General features: G+C 41.2%; 1 protein-coding gene across 2 annotated transcripts in view; it reads right to left on the reverse strand.

Annotated features, from left to right (window-relative positions):
- The window catches only part of PGM5 (phosphoglucomutase 5), a 117,488-nt gene that overhangs the window by 85,404 nt on the left and 15,305 nt on the right, over positions 1 to 16,779 (reverse strand). For both annotated transcript variants that reach the window (XM_038403565.2, XM_038403564.2), the window contains exons 2-3: positions 7,780 to 7,942; positions 3,480 to 3,626 (exon numbers count right to left, since the gene is read on the reverse strand). In XM_038403565.2, the coding sequence (XP_038259493.1) occupies positions 3,480 to 3,626; positions 7,780 to 7,942 (310 nt within the window). The remainder of the gene's footprint in view (positions 1 to 3,479; positions 3,627 to 7,779; positions 7,943 to 16,779) is intronic.

Consider the following 16,779-nt stretch of genomic DNA (forward strand, 5'->3'; position numbering starts at 1 on the left):
ATTTCAATGGGGTTTGGATCAGGCCTCAAGTCCCGTGTAAATCAATGGAGCTTTGCCTGCTTAAGAATTGCAGGACCAGAATGTATTAAGGGTCTGTATTACTGTGAATGTATTTCAATAAAATACAATCCTTAGAAATAAAAACTTTGTTTTACATTCAAAATATATTTTGACAACTTTTTCCGTTGGCATCAACAAATAAAAATGGATCAAACTAAACAGGACTGGTCTTAAAGCTGTGAAGGTATTGATCATCCTAGAGAAGAACGACACCAAGAAAAAGGCAACCCACCAACTGAAATTTGTCTTTTTATCTGACTTCCCAAGGTCCAAATTTGGGGGGAGTGGGCGGGGGGAATTATAAGCCAGCATCCTGCTCTTTCTCTTCCGCTGCTGCCTTCTCCTCACCCTGCCAAGGGGACACTGACCACCCGAAGGCAGCACCCTATGCCCTGGCACCACAAACTTAATCCCAGCCCAGTGCAGAGGAGGGGCGCATTTGAAACCAAGCCTGCCCTGCATTCACTCTGCAGTGGCAAGTGATGGAGGGGTAGGGAAGGTAGGGAGCTGCGGCACGGGGCTGGGGGGGGGAAGACAGAGCCTCTACTGGGGAAAAGATGCCCTGTCCATGCACTACTGCCTGTTACAATAACAATGGGTGGGAGATGAGGAGGAAGGTTGGGGAGCAGAGCTGGTTGTGCGGCAGAAAGGGCGGTTGTCCTTTTTTTGTGCTGTTTCCTTTGCCCAAAATAAACAATTTGAAAATTAGAAACCATAACCTTTTTCTTTATTCGTTTGCAACTTTCACACGAGTGAATCTCTCAGTATCTGTATTATTTGGTATATAAAGTGCCTGGAGCATGATCCTTAACTAACTAGCAAATAGAGTGTAGATCCTGCCAACTATGCCACTCTGATGCTTCCCCGGGGGTACCCAGGGTTGTGAAGCACCTCCCTAGCACCTCCCCTTAGAGTGAGGAAGCCTTGACTGTGCCTGTTGTGGGTCTATTCCCAACAGCACTAGCCTCTGGTAACATAAGCACTGCCTTGGCCTCTGTACAGGTTAGCGATAGGCACACACCAATCCCTGGGTCCTCCAAGCATCCCCCTGGAGTGCCCACCCCGATCCACTGGACCACTCACAGCATTCCCAGATCAGCTCCAAAGAGAACAATACACCCTCTCTTACCAGTTACACCTTAGATTATGCACCAGTTACACCTTAGATTATGTCTCCATTTATCACACAGCACTCAGATATGTTTACAGTAAAACCAAGAAGTTCATTTAACAAAGAACAGAGATTTAAGACAAAGCAAGTAGAACAGAAAGAAATAGTTACATATAAAATAAAATCATACATGCTTTTGAGAGCTAAACTTAACTAGCAAGACATTCCCCTATCTCATAAAGAGTAGCTCACTCAAAGTCTCTCTTCCAGCATCAAACAGCTAGACCAGCTGTGATCCTCCATTCATAAAACAAGCCCTGCTTGTCCCCTCAGTGCAGGATGCAGAGTGAGCTGTGGTACCTACAGTTATAGTCCAAAAATCCATATTTTTCACTATGAATCCCTCCTCCTGGTTTATTTCTTTCTGTAAATTCCCTCTTGGGAAGATTTCACAATTCCCGCATTAGCATTTAGCTCAGATTGCATATGGGCATCCACTGTGAACCATATAGTATACAGTTTACTAATTGCCAGACAGACAGACATCTCTTTCCTGACAGAAAACTTGACTAATCACCTTTTGGTGACCAGCCCCAAGTCACAGACCTTAAGAACATAACTTTCAGTATATATCCATAACTCCTTACATATTATCCCTACATACATATTTTCCAATTATTATGATGATGATCAATGTGACACAGGCTTTCAGTAGAGACTTCATGACACTCTTTTGTTAATTATGTATGTTAATTAAGTATGTAGATACCCAGAACCCGGGGATCCCAGTAACCCTTATGCACCACTGTGCCCTCTGTCCATTAGTACCAAGAGGTCCCTAGGTCACAGGGGAGCAGGCCTGGCTGTGGGGTAGAGACACGAAGACCCTAAAATTCCTTCCCTCAAGGAAGCCTGAAGCCAGCCTGGAGGGGGGTAAGGGAGTCGAGGCCCTGGGGAGGGTATAGAAAGGGGGGTCCCAGAAAGGGGTAAGCACAGGGCCTTGTGGTGCTCCGCTGTAGTTTCTAATGCTCTGTGGTTTTTAAATGGAAAGCTAACTGGTTTGAAGTACTATGTAGAAGTAATCAAAAATTGTCCATCAAGTTGTTTTTTATTGTATATTTAAATTCCAATCTGAAAATTTGCTCCCCTTTCCCCCAAGAAATATCTGAATTGGCACCACTGGCACTGCGACCCTATGCGCCAAGCAGCAATGTCCAGACTGCAGCCCCAGCTCTAGCTCCAGCCCCCGGTGACAAGACCTGCCATTGCAGTGTGGGTGCCAGCAGGCTTGCCCTGAAACACACCCACACAGGGGGCCTTCCCAGTGCACTAGGCCTGCAGCCCACCTAAAACCTTCCCATGACCCACTGGGAAACGCTGCTGTATGTGACACACCAAGACCCACCTAGGGAATGGGACTTATTTAACACATCTGGCTGAACTGTACAGGTATCCCATATACAAGCCAAATGTCTCATTCCTTCATAACTTACAGAACAGTTTAACAACAGGACATCCTATTCAACTTGGCCATTGGGATTACTCTCATGCTTAAAGTTAAGCATGTGCTGAATCAATGCCTTAGATATTAATTACTACACTTAGACCTGATCTCATGTGGTGCTGAACCGCCTCCATATTTGGAGTCTGAGAGTGGAGGGCATGCCACAGCTCTCAGGCATGAACCTTTTCAGAGGGGGAAGTGTAGTCAAACAACACTCTAACTGGGGCTATAAGAGAGTGTCCCTCTGGCACTTAGAATTGTTGAATTGGGGCCTATCTAGCAAATTGCTTTATGCATGTGTTTGACTGTAATAGAATGAATGCTCACACTTAAAGTTAAGCATGTGCTTCAGTGTTTTCCTGGACTGGGGCTTTAATACACCAACTCTTAACCTCAAGCTTCAGAGGGATAGCCATGCTAGTCTGGATCTGTAAAAGCGGCAAAGAGTCCTGTGACATCTTATAGACTAACAGACGTACTGGAGCATGAGCTTTCGTGGGTGAATACCCACTTCGTCAGATCGACAAAGTGGATATTCACCCACGAAAGCTCATGCTCCAATACGTCTGTTAGTCTATAAGGTGCCACAGGACTCTCTGCCTCAGTTTCCCCATCTGTAAAATAGAGATGAGATTTACTTACCTATTCTGCAGGGTGTTGTGAGGATTAATGTTTTTAAGGCACTGTGAAGAATAATCTAAGCACTGTTTAAATACTTACATTATTGTCATTCTGTGGCAACTCTTTTTATAAACAGAATTTATGGATTTAGCATACAGCTTGGATAAAAAGACAGATTGGTACCTCGGAAAGGTTTGAATTTGTTCTCCAGATCAAATTCTTGTCTTCCCAGCCGAGATAAGTCAACTCTGAGATCGGGGCAAATGGCATATTCTTCAAGGGTTTTGCTGATCTGATAGATTTTGTCTGAAACGGTATCTGGGGCAGGTCCTGGAAGACAAACATTAAGAAGCTTTTTTCTGACAATGGCTCACTTTCCAAATACAAAAAGAATCTGTTCTCTATTGTAATCGACTGAAAACCGCTCTGATGTGCTCAAAATAAATAAGCCCAGAAAAAATGGCTGGAGTAAAATACAGATTTTTTTTCCCCCACTTAAAGCAAAACACAGAGTTAATACGTTTCTGTAAGAAACGGAACACTGAAACCAGAATATATTTTTCTGATTTTTTTTTACTAATAAAAAACATCATATAAATAAATCATTTTTGGGGGGAAGCCATGATCATTTGGATGTATTGCTAAAGAAATCTGCCACTCATGGATACTCTTCAGTAAATCTCAATGTGTGTGTTGAAATAAAACTGGTATTACTGGATGAGTTGCTTATCCATTTTTGCAAATGCTGCAAAGATGTGTTTAAAAAGTCAAAAGTAAATTCAGGTCCAGGATAGCAGAGTGCAGTGTACTTCTTCTGTCCAACCCAGTTCAATTTTGACACATGTATGAAGCTCAAATATCTGAGAGTTTTAAATAACTTTATTGCCCTTTGGCCTAAATTTAAAAAAAATGCATTTGGTTCACCAGTTTTATAGAAACGTTTACCTGCAGAACATTTCTAACTGTTCAACAACATACATTTGTGTTAGAAATTCAAAATTCCTTAATTTGTTAACATACAAATTGATCTGGAGTAAACATGTTAATCAAAGAATATAATTCACATCTCAATTGTATATTAACTGATTTGTAAAAACTGGGTATATTTTAAAAAGATATGCTATAGCTCAAACAGAAGTCATGGGCTTAATGCAGAAATTGCTAGGTGAGGTTCTGTTTTTTTTATACAGGAGGTCAGTTTTTATTATCACAATGGTCACTTATGGTCTTAAAATCTATGAATCTATAATATTAAAGCATAGTTCTGCTCTGAAAAATGACTCTTTCTGCTCCCTTAAAGACATTGCTTCAGCACCTTCGTACACCTCTTTTACTTCTAATTGCACACCATTCCCAGTAATGTTGTTGAATTCAGTGCAGCTTTGCCATACAAATTAGGGTATCAATCATGCCACATAAGATAGGTGTAATGCACAATATTGTACAAGGGATCATGGTAGCAGTACAGACAATGATTGCTTAACTTCTTGTTATGATACAATCATTTAGCTAGGAGGAGACCTCTGCTCATTTCATTTCAACCCCTCTGGAGAGTCAGGACAGATTTCATTAGTCCTAAATCACTCTTGAGAGATGGGTGTCTAGTGATAATATTTCCAGCTAAAGTGATACCATAGCCTCCCCTGGCAGCTTGCTCTAATGCCTAACTGTTCTCATAGTTAGAAAGTTTTTCTTAATACTTAACCTATATTTTCCCAGCTGCAACTTAAGCCTATTACTTTTTATTATGCCCTTGTTGACTAATGAGAATAATTGGTCTGTCTCATCTGTTCTTGAGGAGAGTTTTATTTTTAAAGCTTAATAAACTATTTGAATTTTGCTTAAAATACCAAAGCAGGCAAAAGAAAAAAACTCCAACTGTTACACATCTGTCAAGCAGATTCTGGGGGCAGAGGATTTAAGTTTGCTGAGACAGTGTGTCCAGTGGTTAAGGCATGGGACTTTTGTGCTTTAGTCCTGACGCTCCCACTGACTTGATGTCTGATGTTAGGCAAGCCACTTAACCTCTCTGGGATTCAGACATGGGCTATGCACAAAGTTGAACTGGTTTTGCATCACACTTTTAGTGTGATGCAACTGATGTGCATAGAAAAGCCCTAAGTTTCCCCACCTTGAACATGAAGATAATAAATAAAGCTGGGCAAACAAACTGATATTTTAGCTTGCTGGCAGTTCAAAAATAAATAAACAACAGATTTGTTTCAGGTCAAATTAAATGTTTCATTCAAACTAACACAAACATTTCATTTTGATCTTGAGCATTTTTAAAAGTTGTGGGGGCTTTATAATAAAATTGAAGGACATTTCTGAACAAGAAGTCGTTTCAAATTGAAAAGTCAAAATGCTAATGTTTGCAATGTTGAAACAAATTATTGACTTTTTCAGAATTTCCCTCTTTTTTCCGACAGAAATAGAAATTCATGAATCATTTCAGTGTCACCAAATCTGCATTTTTTTGCCAACAAATTTCAGCTGAAAATTTTGCCCAGTTTTAATAACAACATTCACTTTTGTAAAGGATAGGAGATTTTCAGATGAAAAAGCACTGTAAAGTGCAAAGTATTATTAATCATTGTTATGATGTATTATGGAAGCATAAAACAAAGTAATAATATGATCTTTACAGGTGAATGTCCATGCTTAAGAAAATGAGGGACTAGACTGACAGTACTAGCTAAAGTCTCATCTCTTGTCTACACACAAATTATATCACTTTAACTGTACCAGTGTATTTAAAGCAGTACAACCCTTTGTGTGGGTGAAGTTATACTAGTTTAAATGTACTTATACCAGTATAGTTTGTTCCCATAGGAAGACAAGGGCACAATCCCTTAGGTGCTTTTGAAACTCCCAACCTTAAAGCAAATGCCAAGATATGTATGATGGAAATGTGAGTAGAATAGACTCCATAATGTTAAGTTCCATAAAGTGATCGATAGCTCGCCTGGAGCAAGGTGTCTCAGGCTGCAAGTTTTCAATAGTCTTCTAATAAGAAATTAAAGTTAAACTCAAAGAATTGGCCACCTGGCCCTTTAAATTTCAAAACAAAATACCCAGTCTGTTGCACCAGTTAAGTGAAGATGCATCTGATGGTTAGGCCCTGGCCCAGATCCAGGCCTGGGGCTTTGTGTTAGGACTGAGATTTTCCTCTCCTGCCACAGCTTCACCCACCACTTCCCCTTTGATAATGCAGGCAAGCCTTCTTAATTTGAACTGGTGGTTCCTGATTGGCTGTGTCATCCTCCCAGCCCTTCTAGGACCCAGTCTTGTTGGTACCCAAGACAGAATGGCTTTTCTAAGCAGGAGGGGTGCCAGGGTGACAAATCCTCCAGCAGGGGGCAGAGTAGACTTGGTACACCCTATCACTAGGGCCCTACCAAATTCATGGTCCATTTTGGTCAATTTCACGGTCATAGGATTTAAAAATCATAAATTTCATGATTTAAGTTTTTTAAATCTGACATTTCATGGTGTTGTAATTGTAGGGGTCCGGACCCAAAAAGGAGTTGTGGGGCAGGGTCACAAGACTATTGCAGGAGGGTTGCAATACTGATACCCTTACTTCTGCGCTGCTGCTGACGGCAACGCTGCCTTCAGAGGTGGGCAACTGGAGAGCGATGGCTGCTGGCCAGGAGCCCAGCTCTGAAGGCAGAACCACTGCTAGCTGCAGCACAGAGGTAAGGATAGCATAGTATAGTATTGCCACCCTTACTTCTGCGCTGCTGCCTGCAGATCTGGGCCCTCAGTCAACAGCTGCTACTTTCCGGCTCCCAGCTCTGAAGGCATCGGCGCAGTAGTAAGGGTGGCATGGTATGGTATTGCCACCCTTACTTCTGCTCTGCTGCTGGCAGGGCACTGCCTTCAGAGCGGGGCACCAGACCAACAACTGCTGCTCTCCAGCTGCCCAGCTCTGAAGGCAGCACAGAAGTAATGGTAGCAATATTGCAACCCCCCTAAAATAACCTTGAGACCCCTTGCAACTCCCTTTTGGGTCAGGACCCCCAATTTGAGAAACATTGGTCTCCCCTGTGAAATCTGGTCTTTTGTGTGCTTTTACCATATATTATACAGATTTCACAGGGGGATACCTGATTTCACGGTCCGTGACGCTTTTTCATGGCCATGAATTTGGTAGGCCTATCATACATCCACTGACAGACTAAGTACAGTCTGAAAAACAGGATGACAAATCCAGCAGTCCTTCTGTACATAGAGCACATATTGACTTCAGAGGGAGCTGAACTAACTGAGAGGTGTAGGTTCAGGACATATTACATTTTTTTTCATATAAAAATATATATAAACAAAACCTCTCCTAATATTGAAAACTATTTAGCATTCTACTAACACTGAGAAATCCATACAACAGGAAAACAAATAGTTATAACAATCTGGCTATCCTTATCAAGGTATTTCTACCTTTCTGAGATACAATGATGTAATGTGTTATAAAAACACTTACCTCCATTGGAAACATTAAACTTGACTCCAAATTCTCCTCCAGGTCCTCCAGGACTGTGACTAGCTGTTAGAATAATTCCGCCAGCTGCTTTGATCTTTCGGATAATACATGAAACAGCAGGTGTGGATAAGATGCCATTCTGGCCAATAACCAATCTTCCAATCTAAATGAACCAGAAAAATAAGTCTAATTACATTTGAGTGATGCTGGCATTTCATCTCTGAATGATATCAACTTGCTAAATAATTATACCTACATATGTATATCTAATATATAGAAACATGACTCAATTCCCAACGTGGCTGGAAGCCCAAGACATATAATGCCAGTATTTAAGCTAGCGCTGGAACAACTACTGTATAACTAAGAATTTTGAAAGTTAAATCTATTAGACCCCTGCTGATGACAATGTTTTGAATTCTATAGTGTGAAGTAGCCATATGTAGTCAAACTCGCTACTCCTTGTAAACAAATATTTCTTACAAAGATACAACTTCAATTAATATATGGTAGGACTGAATTTGACCTTCACCTTAAAAAATAAAAAATGTAACCCTCAGTAAAAATTTATTAACTTCACCTGTGCAATTTGCTGAAATACTTAATTAACTTACACAAATTGTAAAGCATTTTTGCACCAACTATTTCATTATTTAGATAGCATACTTATACCTAAATATGTACAAATTACACTTTTTAGACACTATTGGCCAAGTTCTGCTTTCAGTTACACAGCTGGGAAGCTGGAGTAACTCCACTGGAGTCTAGGAGAAGGATTTGGTCTCAAGTAGACAGTAAAGCAGGGACACCCAAACTTTGGAGGGTCACACTGGCCATTTGCCAAGAACAATATTTAGGCCCCAATCCTGCTATTGGATTCACACAGGCAGAACTATGAACCTACACAGAGCCCCATGGAAATCCATGGGGCCCCACACAAGTGCAAACGTCAACTGTGTGGATCCAATTGCAGGGCTGGGGCTTTAATTAGCATAATCGAGAGCAGATAGCAACTGCCTTTCACAGAGTGGCCTTTCAGCTGGATCAAGGAGATCATGGCATGCTAGGGCCTACAGTCTCTGTGAGTCATACCTCTATATCGAAGATAAGGACACCAATGCTCTGGCTGTAGAACACAGTGACCTGCATTTGGCCTGCGGGGTCATTCTTTGGCTAGTCCTGCTGAAAAGAGTGTGAACCCCAAGCTATATTTGAACACAAGAAGTTCCTGTCCATTCTTAAAATACAGCAACTTTTCAGGGGGCAGTTATTAAACATGGACTCAACGCAGTCAGTATTAAGTGAAAATCCACCCCAAGGTTACAATTTCAAAAACCTTATTCTCATCCCTAAACGGACACTAAAGTTTCAACTCATTAGAAATATAATCCAGGAATCAATCATAAATATATGTACAGGCATTTTATAAAAGAGTTCTATTCAATGGGAAACAGGCAGATGATAAAAATCAGTGGGAGAGGTTTATGTCACAGACGAATAATGAGGCATTTGCATGCAGAACATTAAAGGGATGTTGCCAGCTTGATTTTTTTTTTTTTTTAAACTGACTCATTTTAAAAATGCCTGTCAGTGTCTCTCTAAAAGAAGAGGTAGTACAGGAGAGTACAGCTCCCCTCCCCTGCTAAAAGCAGGAGAGCTCTGTCTCCTGTCCCCTTCTCTGGCTTGGGGAAAGTATAGATAATCTATCCTCAGTAGCTGCTGAAATGGGAACTCACCAGGCAGGAGACTGAAGTGGGAGCAATTTAAGTTCCTGGGGCTCCCATCTTTCCTACCAGCATGGGAAGCAGCAGCAGCATACAGTGAAGTAGAGATGTCCCTTATCTTGTCTCCTCTATATTAAGATCTGTTCCCTCACCTGCCTCCCTCTCCCCTCCCCTTCCCTCCCACTTTAAAGGCAGAGAGGGACAGAAGAGGAGACATGTTTCCCTTAGCTTGCCCACCATTCCATGCGGAAAGAACTGTCATGGCCCTGTCAGCTCCCTCTCCCTGCATGGTAGTCCACAGTACGTGCATGGAAGACTGAATTTTGGAGAGACAAAGGGGAGAATGTGGGGTACAGTAGGATTGAGTGGTTGAGGAAGGAAGGAAGGAGAGTTCAGAAGCAGAGCTGGGCAGGAAACCATTTTCCAATCTCATGAAACATTTTCAGAATTTTGGAAATGTTTCGCATTCTGAATTAAGATGAAAAGTCAACATTTTAAAAATGTTCATGAATCCATGGGGCAAAATTGGTTCAGGTCAATTAAAAAGTTTCATTTCAATAATTTCAAAATATTTTTATGGTTGAACTAGAAAACCAAACATTTTGATTCAAAAAAATGTTAAAAAATGGTACATTTCAACACTTCTGAAACTTTTTTTAAAAAATTGTGTCAAGAAATTTGTCAAAACTGACCTTTCTTACAAAAAAATTGCTGAAACTGCATTTTTCAATTTTCCAACCAGATCTATACAGAAGTGCCTAGAGATAAAAAATGGAGAGGGCTACATATGAAGAGGAATGGAGAAAGTGGAGAACAGAGGGCAGGTGTGATGAGGTGTAAAGTGGTATAAAGCCACCTGACATAAGGAGAGAAGGACAATTCCAAGCCTAGAGAGAAGGATGTGACAACAACTGGGTCCAGAGTCACCTGACACAAGGTCTGGGAATTATTTTCTGGACTTTTGTTTGTTTGACTTTCCATTACCCTGGAAGGTGGGGACTTAAACATGACCTGGCCAGAGGGCCAAGTCACAAGACAAGAGACCACTGCAGGACTGGAGCGATGGTTGGCGGGGGCACTAGAGAACGCAGAACTGCTACACCAAATCCAGCCACAAGCGGGGCAAGCCAGCAGTCAGTCTATTCTTCCACAGGAAGTTCTGATGGAGGAAGTGGTGGAAAACTTACTCATAGAGAGATGAAAAATTAAAGAAGAAAAGAGAGGTAGACAGACGGGATGGGCAAAAGATTAGGGTTGAAATCCTGGAACCAGAATTTCATCCCCAAAACATTTGAGAGACATAGTCCAAAACACTATAAAGGTTGCTAGTACTAGTGAGAGTTTTCCTTCTGAACAAATCCTGGTTTTAGGTAATGAACCTCAGAAGGCTGTGAGAAAAGTATACGAAGCAATGTCTCTTCTTAAAGGTTTCAGAGTAGCTGCCGTGTTAGTCTGTATCCGCAAAAAGAAAAGGAGTACTTGTGGCACCTGAGAGACTATCAAATTTATTTGAGCATAAGCTTTCGTGTATCCGATGAAGTGAGCCGTAGCTCACGAAAGCTTATGCTCAAATAAATTTGTTAGTCTCTCAGGTGCCACAAGTACTCTTTTTTCTTCTTAAATGAAAATTCATGATTAAATGGGAAATGAAGCTGTCAAAGCTTTTCAAATCAAAGTTGTGGGCACCATCATGTCTTTATTCTTTTTCAATAGCATTAGTTAGAGCTGCAATAGGGAATTGTAACTCATGGTATAATATCAGACACCAGTAAAGTGAGCAGGATAGCAAGTCACTTCTACTACAGATGTTGGATACACTGTATTCAATAAGGAACGTTGCTTTCTGTACTCTGGTCCTGCCTGAAATTCTTTCAAACAGAGATCCTTGGTTATATATCACATTGGGGGAAAAAAAGTTCCCCAGCTTTTCAGTGCCAAGCACTCTGGAATTTTGTATCTTGGAGTATTTGAACTCTCTGAGGAATGTGACAGAGATAATTGGATGCTAATTCAGCTTTTGCTACTAGCTGCTAGGTCAGTTATTTGTAGAAGGTGGAAAAACCCTGACTCTTCATTCATTTTGGACACAGTTCAACAGGCTGGGACCGTTCAACTCAATAAAATCTGTGTAGCTGTACTTTGATAAGGCTTAGAAATTCACTCGCCTAATGTGTGCTTCTGTGGATTACTTTAACAAAAAAACAGATTATGTAAATTGGAATGTTCAAGAGCTAAACTAAGCACAAGATACTTTTTTCAACTCTTACAAGTGGTTTGACACTTCTTTTTCACTGTCCATCACAGCTTTGTGCTTTTAAACAGTTCAGAACATTACATTTGATTAACCGATCTTTCTATCTTAAGATTTGATTTGGATATCAACCTCAGATTCCCCCCACAATTTTATGCTGCTGATATTCATGGAGACTTTACATGCTTTTGTTAGAGGAGAGGGGGCAGGGGAAGAAAAAAGATTTCAAAATTGTGATGATTAATGATGGAAAGTCTTCAAGGAGTGTTTTATTCCTTAACAAAATACATACCTACCCTACTAGAACTGGTTGGGGAAAAATAGCCTGCAGAAAATATTGATGAAAACAAAAACAAACAAATGCTTTTGTCCCCAAGCAAACAAAACAAAAAAACCACACCTGTTGGGATTTTCATTTTTTTTTTTCCAATGAAAAGTCAAAAGTTTCCATGAAAGCAGACACGATCTGTGAAAATGTTCATTTAGTTAAAATCCCAATTTTCTGTTGAAAAACAGTTTTTCAATAGAAAATTGTTTTAGCCAGCCATACTGGAAGCAGTATATGTGCATTTAACATGAATATGATACTGAATTTTGTATCTGCTAAATAGATGTTTTGAACAATGTGCTTTCTATTCCAGCTTCATGAGATCAGTCCTTCCACACATGATCCTAAAACTGAGTAATTAAAATCAGCCTCCACAAATGTGGAACTTAGTGCAAGTACTACATATAAACACAGCTGGTCATTTGTGTTATCAGCAAGAGAGTGGGGGAACACAGCTTTATTCCTAAACCTTACAGTGAGTGTCATTTGTGCATGTTGTTGGAGTTGCATGAATCTATTTGTTTTTGTGGAATTCTCTCAGATTCTATCAGCCTTTGAATTAACTGCATCACTGCTGGACTCCCCTGCAAACTCTTTCAGATGGCAGAATAAAGCAGTCTTCTTCCAAGTGCCAACATCTGAAATGCTGTGACTTCACTGCTGATTAACAAACTGTAGAGGGCAGTACTAAAAGTACATTTTTTCCAGGTTGGACCGTTTAGTTCACTCAGTGTGAAACAAAATGGATGTTTCACTAACTGACAAAAGCTACTTTATGGCCATATAATACTTTCCCCACCTTCTAAGGCATTCTGTGATCCTCAAGTGAAAGGTGCCATATTATCATTTCCTTCATTCAACAGTTTGGGATTTCAAACTGCTTCACAAACACTTTCCACTTTCCCTATGCATAACTGCTGAAATACAATCCCTCTGGGACAGAACAAGGAAGCCATTTTGCCCTGCAAAATAGCTTCCACTTATTGTGGCCTGATTTTTGACAGATGCTTTTTTTCCCCTTAGAAAACAGACAGGCTAAAAAACTTCATCCACCAGGAGACGAGTTGAAACCACCAGAACCTAAATAAATATTTCAAACCAGTTTTAGACCCAGGTTTGCCAGAGGAAAGGCCAGCATATTTACTGCTAGACCACCTACTGCTTTATTCCACCCAGTACCGTGCAACTAATTATAAGCGGAAATAGAAAAATATTCTGAGTTGTTTTGAATTGAAAAGATTCTGTCCTTTTATGGTTTCTTTTCTGTCTGTGAGGCTGATTTTAGAAAGTATGCCACTTCTCTTAAGATCCTTATATTGGTGTTGTCACTTAACTGCAACTGCCAAATAACACTGAGGGGTTTGAGAAAATACACAGAATTGCTTGACAGATTGCAACAAACTTTCTCCTAGCCTCCACAACTCTTTATGTATGAATATTTCTTTAACGAACACAGAGGCATGTGGAAAAAACAAACTCAAAATGTCTGTTTTGCATCTCAGTCCCCCCCCCCCTTTATTTTAAAAACTAATGAAGCGTGTAGAAAGGCTGCCATCTATGGCAATGACTCAATCTTCCAACTACAGCTGTCAGAGATGTGTGCCAGCTTTGAAACAGAGTTGCATATATACAAGCCAAAGGGAGTTGACAGGAATTATACTTCGCAAAATGCATGAGAATAAGGCTGAATCTATGGAAGTGTTCAACTATGAGTGCATATCTATTGCAGATCAGGGTAGATTATATCAACATATACGTCCAGTTCTATATTCCTGAAGTTTTGTGTTTTGATGTTTTTGTACACAAAAACCATGTTATTTTAATATTAAAGGAAATGTATTCAACATGAATGCACAATTAATGTATTATACAGTGTGATCTTTTTACTTTTGTCATTTATATGTATTTCTGTTTACTTGACACTGCAGATTCTATTCTCCCAGTGAAATGGATGCTTTAATTCCCATTATTTACATTAATCTGAGTAAATTCCTTACTCTCAGGAAGTAATACAGGCATGGGTGCTGGAACTACAGGTGCTGCATGCTCTGGCTTTAAGTGGTTTACATCATATATGGGGTGTACAGTTTGATTCAATGTCTCTCAGCACCCCCCCATACAAATTGTTCCAGCACCCCTGAATACAGGCATCTCATTTCTACACTAATTATGTTGAAGTGAATATACAAGTTCTGATAGCTAAATATTTGTGCTGTATATCAATAATGATCCCCACTGCAAAGAACTCATCTCTTGAATCCTTGTGTGAAGCTCTGAAGTGCCCCTATGAAAAGGCCTGAAGTCTACGAAGAACTAAGCCGCACTCGCATACTAATCATCCCCATGGAGCCTCTTCACCCAGGTATTTCTCTCAAACACACACACACACACACACACACACACACCCATATCTTGTCACAGATGTTGCATGTTGTGTGTCAGAAGCAAACATTAAACTGACATTTAATTCTCTTTAAATAATCGATTCTCAGATTTATTGACCTGACATTTAATAATCTGGTTTGGAAAAGTCAAACCGGTGCTCATTTACCCATTTCTAATTAAAGCACAGATAATACGCCCCTCACATCACTTGATACTGCTATGGCATGATAAGCGTACCTCTGGCACTCAAAGATTTCAACTGCTGCAAGACTACAATCATTTAAAGTTCTTTATAATACTATACTCTGTATTGTATTCCATATTAGTTTCTGTCATTTTGTATTTAGCATCTGCAACAGGACAAAGACCAGACTTTTAGCAAACTTAAGGCTGCAAGAACGGCTATCCTAACAAATATTTTGCCAGATTACTTTTAAACATTGCCGCCACCTGCAGCTGTGCATTTTCAGACAATACAGTAGATTAACATGGAGTCACTTAATGTTTTTTTATTCTCCCAGTAATCTCTCACATGCTTCAGTCAATTAAGCTTGAAAACATATGAAACAAGTAGATTATTTCCTGAACACTGTGAATCTCTGCTTTCATATCCTTTACTATGGCCTCCCCTGTTTTTGTATGGCCGAACAGCATGCTACAACGAGGGGCAGAGATAGTATTAATTATTTATACAGTACCAGCAGGGTGCTAGGTTTACATGAAAGATCATGGAAAATACAAACAAACAATGTTGCATTAAAAAGACAACTGGAAAATACCCAAGGCACAATCTAGCACCTGGTTAAAGAATTCAACTTTGAATTGTTGTTTGGGGTCTGTGACAGGGACCCTGCAATGGAGTTCGTGGTTCCCCTCACCCCCATCCCATTGCATAGCAGTGTTCACAGAGAGGGATGTACTGTCACACTTAGTAATGCTTGAGTTTAGCAGTTTAACTTGCCTGCCTGCCGCCTTGGGTATTGGTTCCCTTCGTTTGACCCTTTGACCACACTCCTATTCCTGATATCTCATTAGTTGTCCCCCTGGATCCACTGCTAAAGGATCCCCCCCCCAGCCTAAGAGGGGGATCCACAGGACCTGGAACCAAATAAATCTGGGGGACAACTAATGAAACAACAGGGACAGGAGTGTGGTCAAAGGGTCAAACGAAGGGAACCAATACACAAGGCAGCAGGCAGGCAAGTTAAACTGCTAAACTCAAGCATTACTAAGTGTGACAGTACATACCTCTCTGTGGAACACTGCTATGCAATGGGGTAGGGGTGAGGGGAATCACGAACTCCATTGCAGGGTTCCTATCTTCCCATTGAGACCCAGGATCCCATTTGTAAACTTAAATCTACCATATACTCTGAAACAGAAATCAGCCAACCATCAGCTGCTCACAGCACAACATATCGCAATAGAAATGGAGGGGGAGGGGCTTTCGCCCTGGTTCCTTCTGACTTTAGGATACCAGCACAAAATCATTGCAATGCTAATGTAAGTGGGGGAATAGTCCCTCTATTGTGGGGAACTTTCCTGGCTTCTGCACTACCCCGGTGAAGTGGGCTAGCGAAAGGATCCGAGTCCTCACTCCCACTTCCTTTACCCAGTGGCCTCCCTGCACTTGAGGACTCCCCTTCCACTCTCCTGTCTGGCAGAGTCCTCATAACCCCAACAAGGCTGGGCCCAGGATTCCTGGGGGGCTCAACCCCCAACCCTGCTGTCGTCATCTAGGACAGGGGCTAGGGTGTCCCCACTCTGGGGTACTCTCTCTGCACTGGGCACTTCTCTGACCCACTGACCATTACATACAAGTTAAAGCAAATGCTATTTATTTAATCAACAATTAATTTTAAAAAAAGAGTAAGGAAAAATGGGAAAGGTTAAAGGAAACACATCAACCCGCTCTGTGGCAGGGAACATCACAAACAGTGTCTCTGGAATGTCAGGGCAGTTCACAGTCTGTTCCTTGTAAGTCCCAGGCCTTCTTCTCAGGCCCTGGCTGTGCTGCAGGGATGCTGTGGGTTGGACACTTGCTCTAGTGGTGGTCACACGCTCTCAGGCTCTAAGTGGTAGGATCCTTCTTCCCAGTGTCGCCCCCGCCCAGTCAGGGTTACAATCCAAGCCTGGCCTGCAGCGCCTCTTGGCTGAGGCATCTCCCTGTGCTGGGCCTGCTGCCCAGGGTCCCCCCTCGGCCTCCCTAGCTTCTCAGCGCACCCAGATCCAGCCCCAGCTGCACCACTCTGTCTCTGCACTGCTGTTGCTGCTCTGCGTCCAGCTCCCTGGGCTGCTTCTTTGGCCCCTCT

Source organism: Dermochelys coriacea, chromosome 5 (genome assembly GCF_009764565.3).
Source record: "Dermochelys coriacea isolate rDerCor1 chromosome 5, rDerCor1.pri.v4, whole genome shotgun sequence".
Classification (NCBI taxonomy): Eukaryota; Metazoa; Chordata; order Testudines; family Dermochelyidae; genus Dermochelys; species Dermochelys coriacea.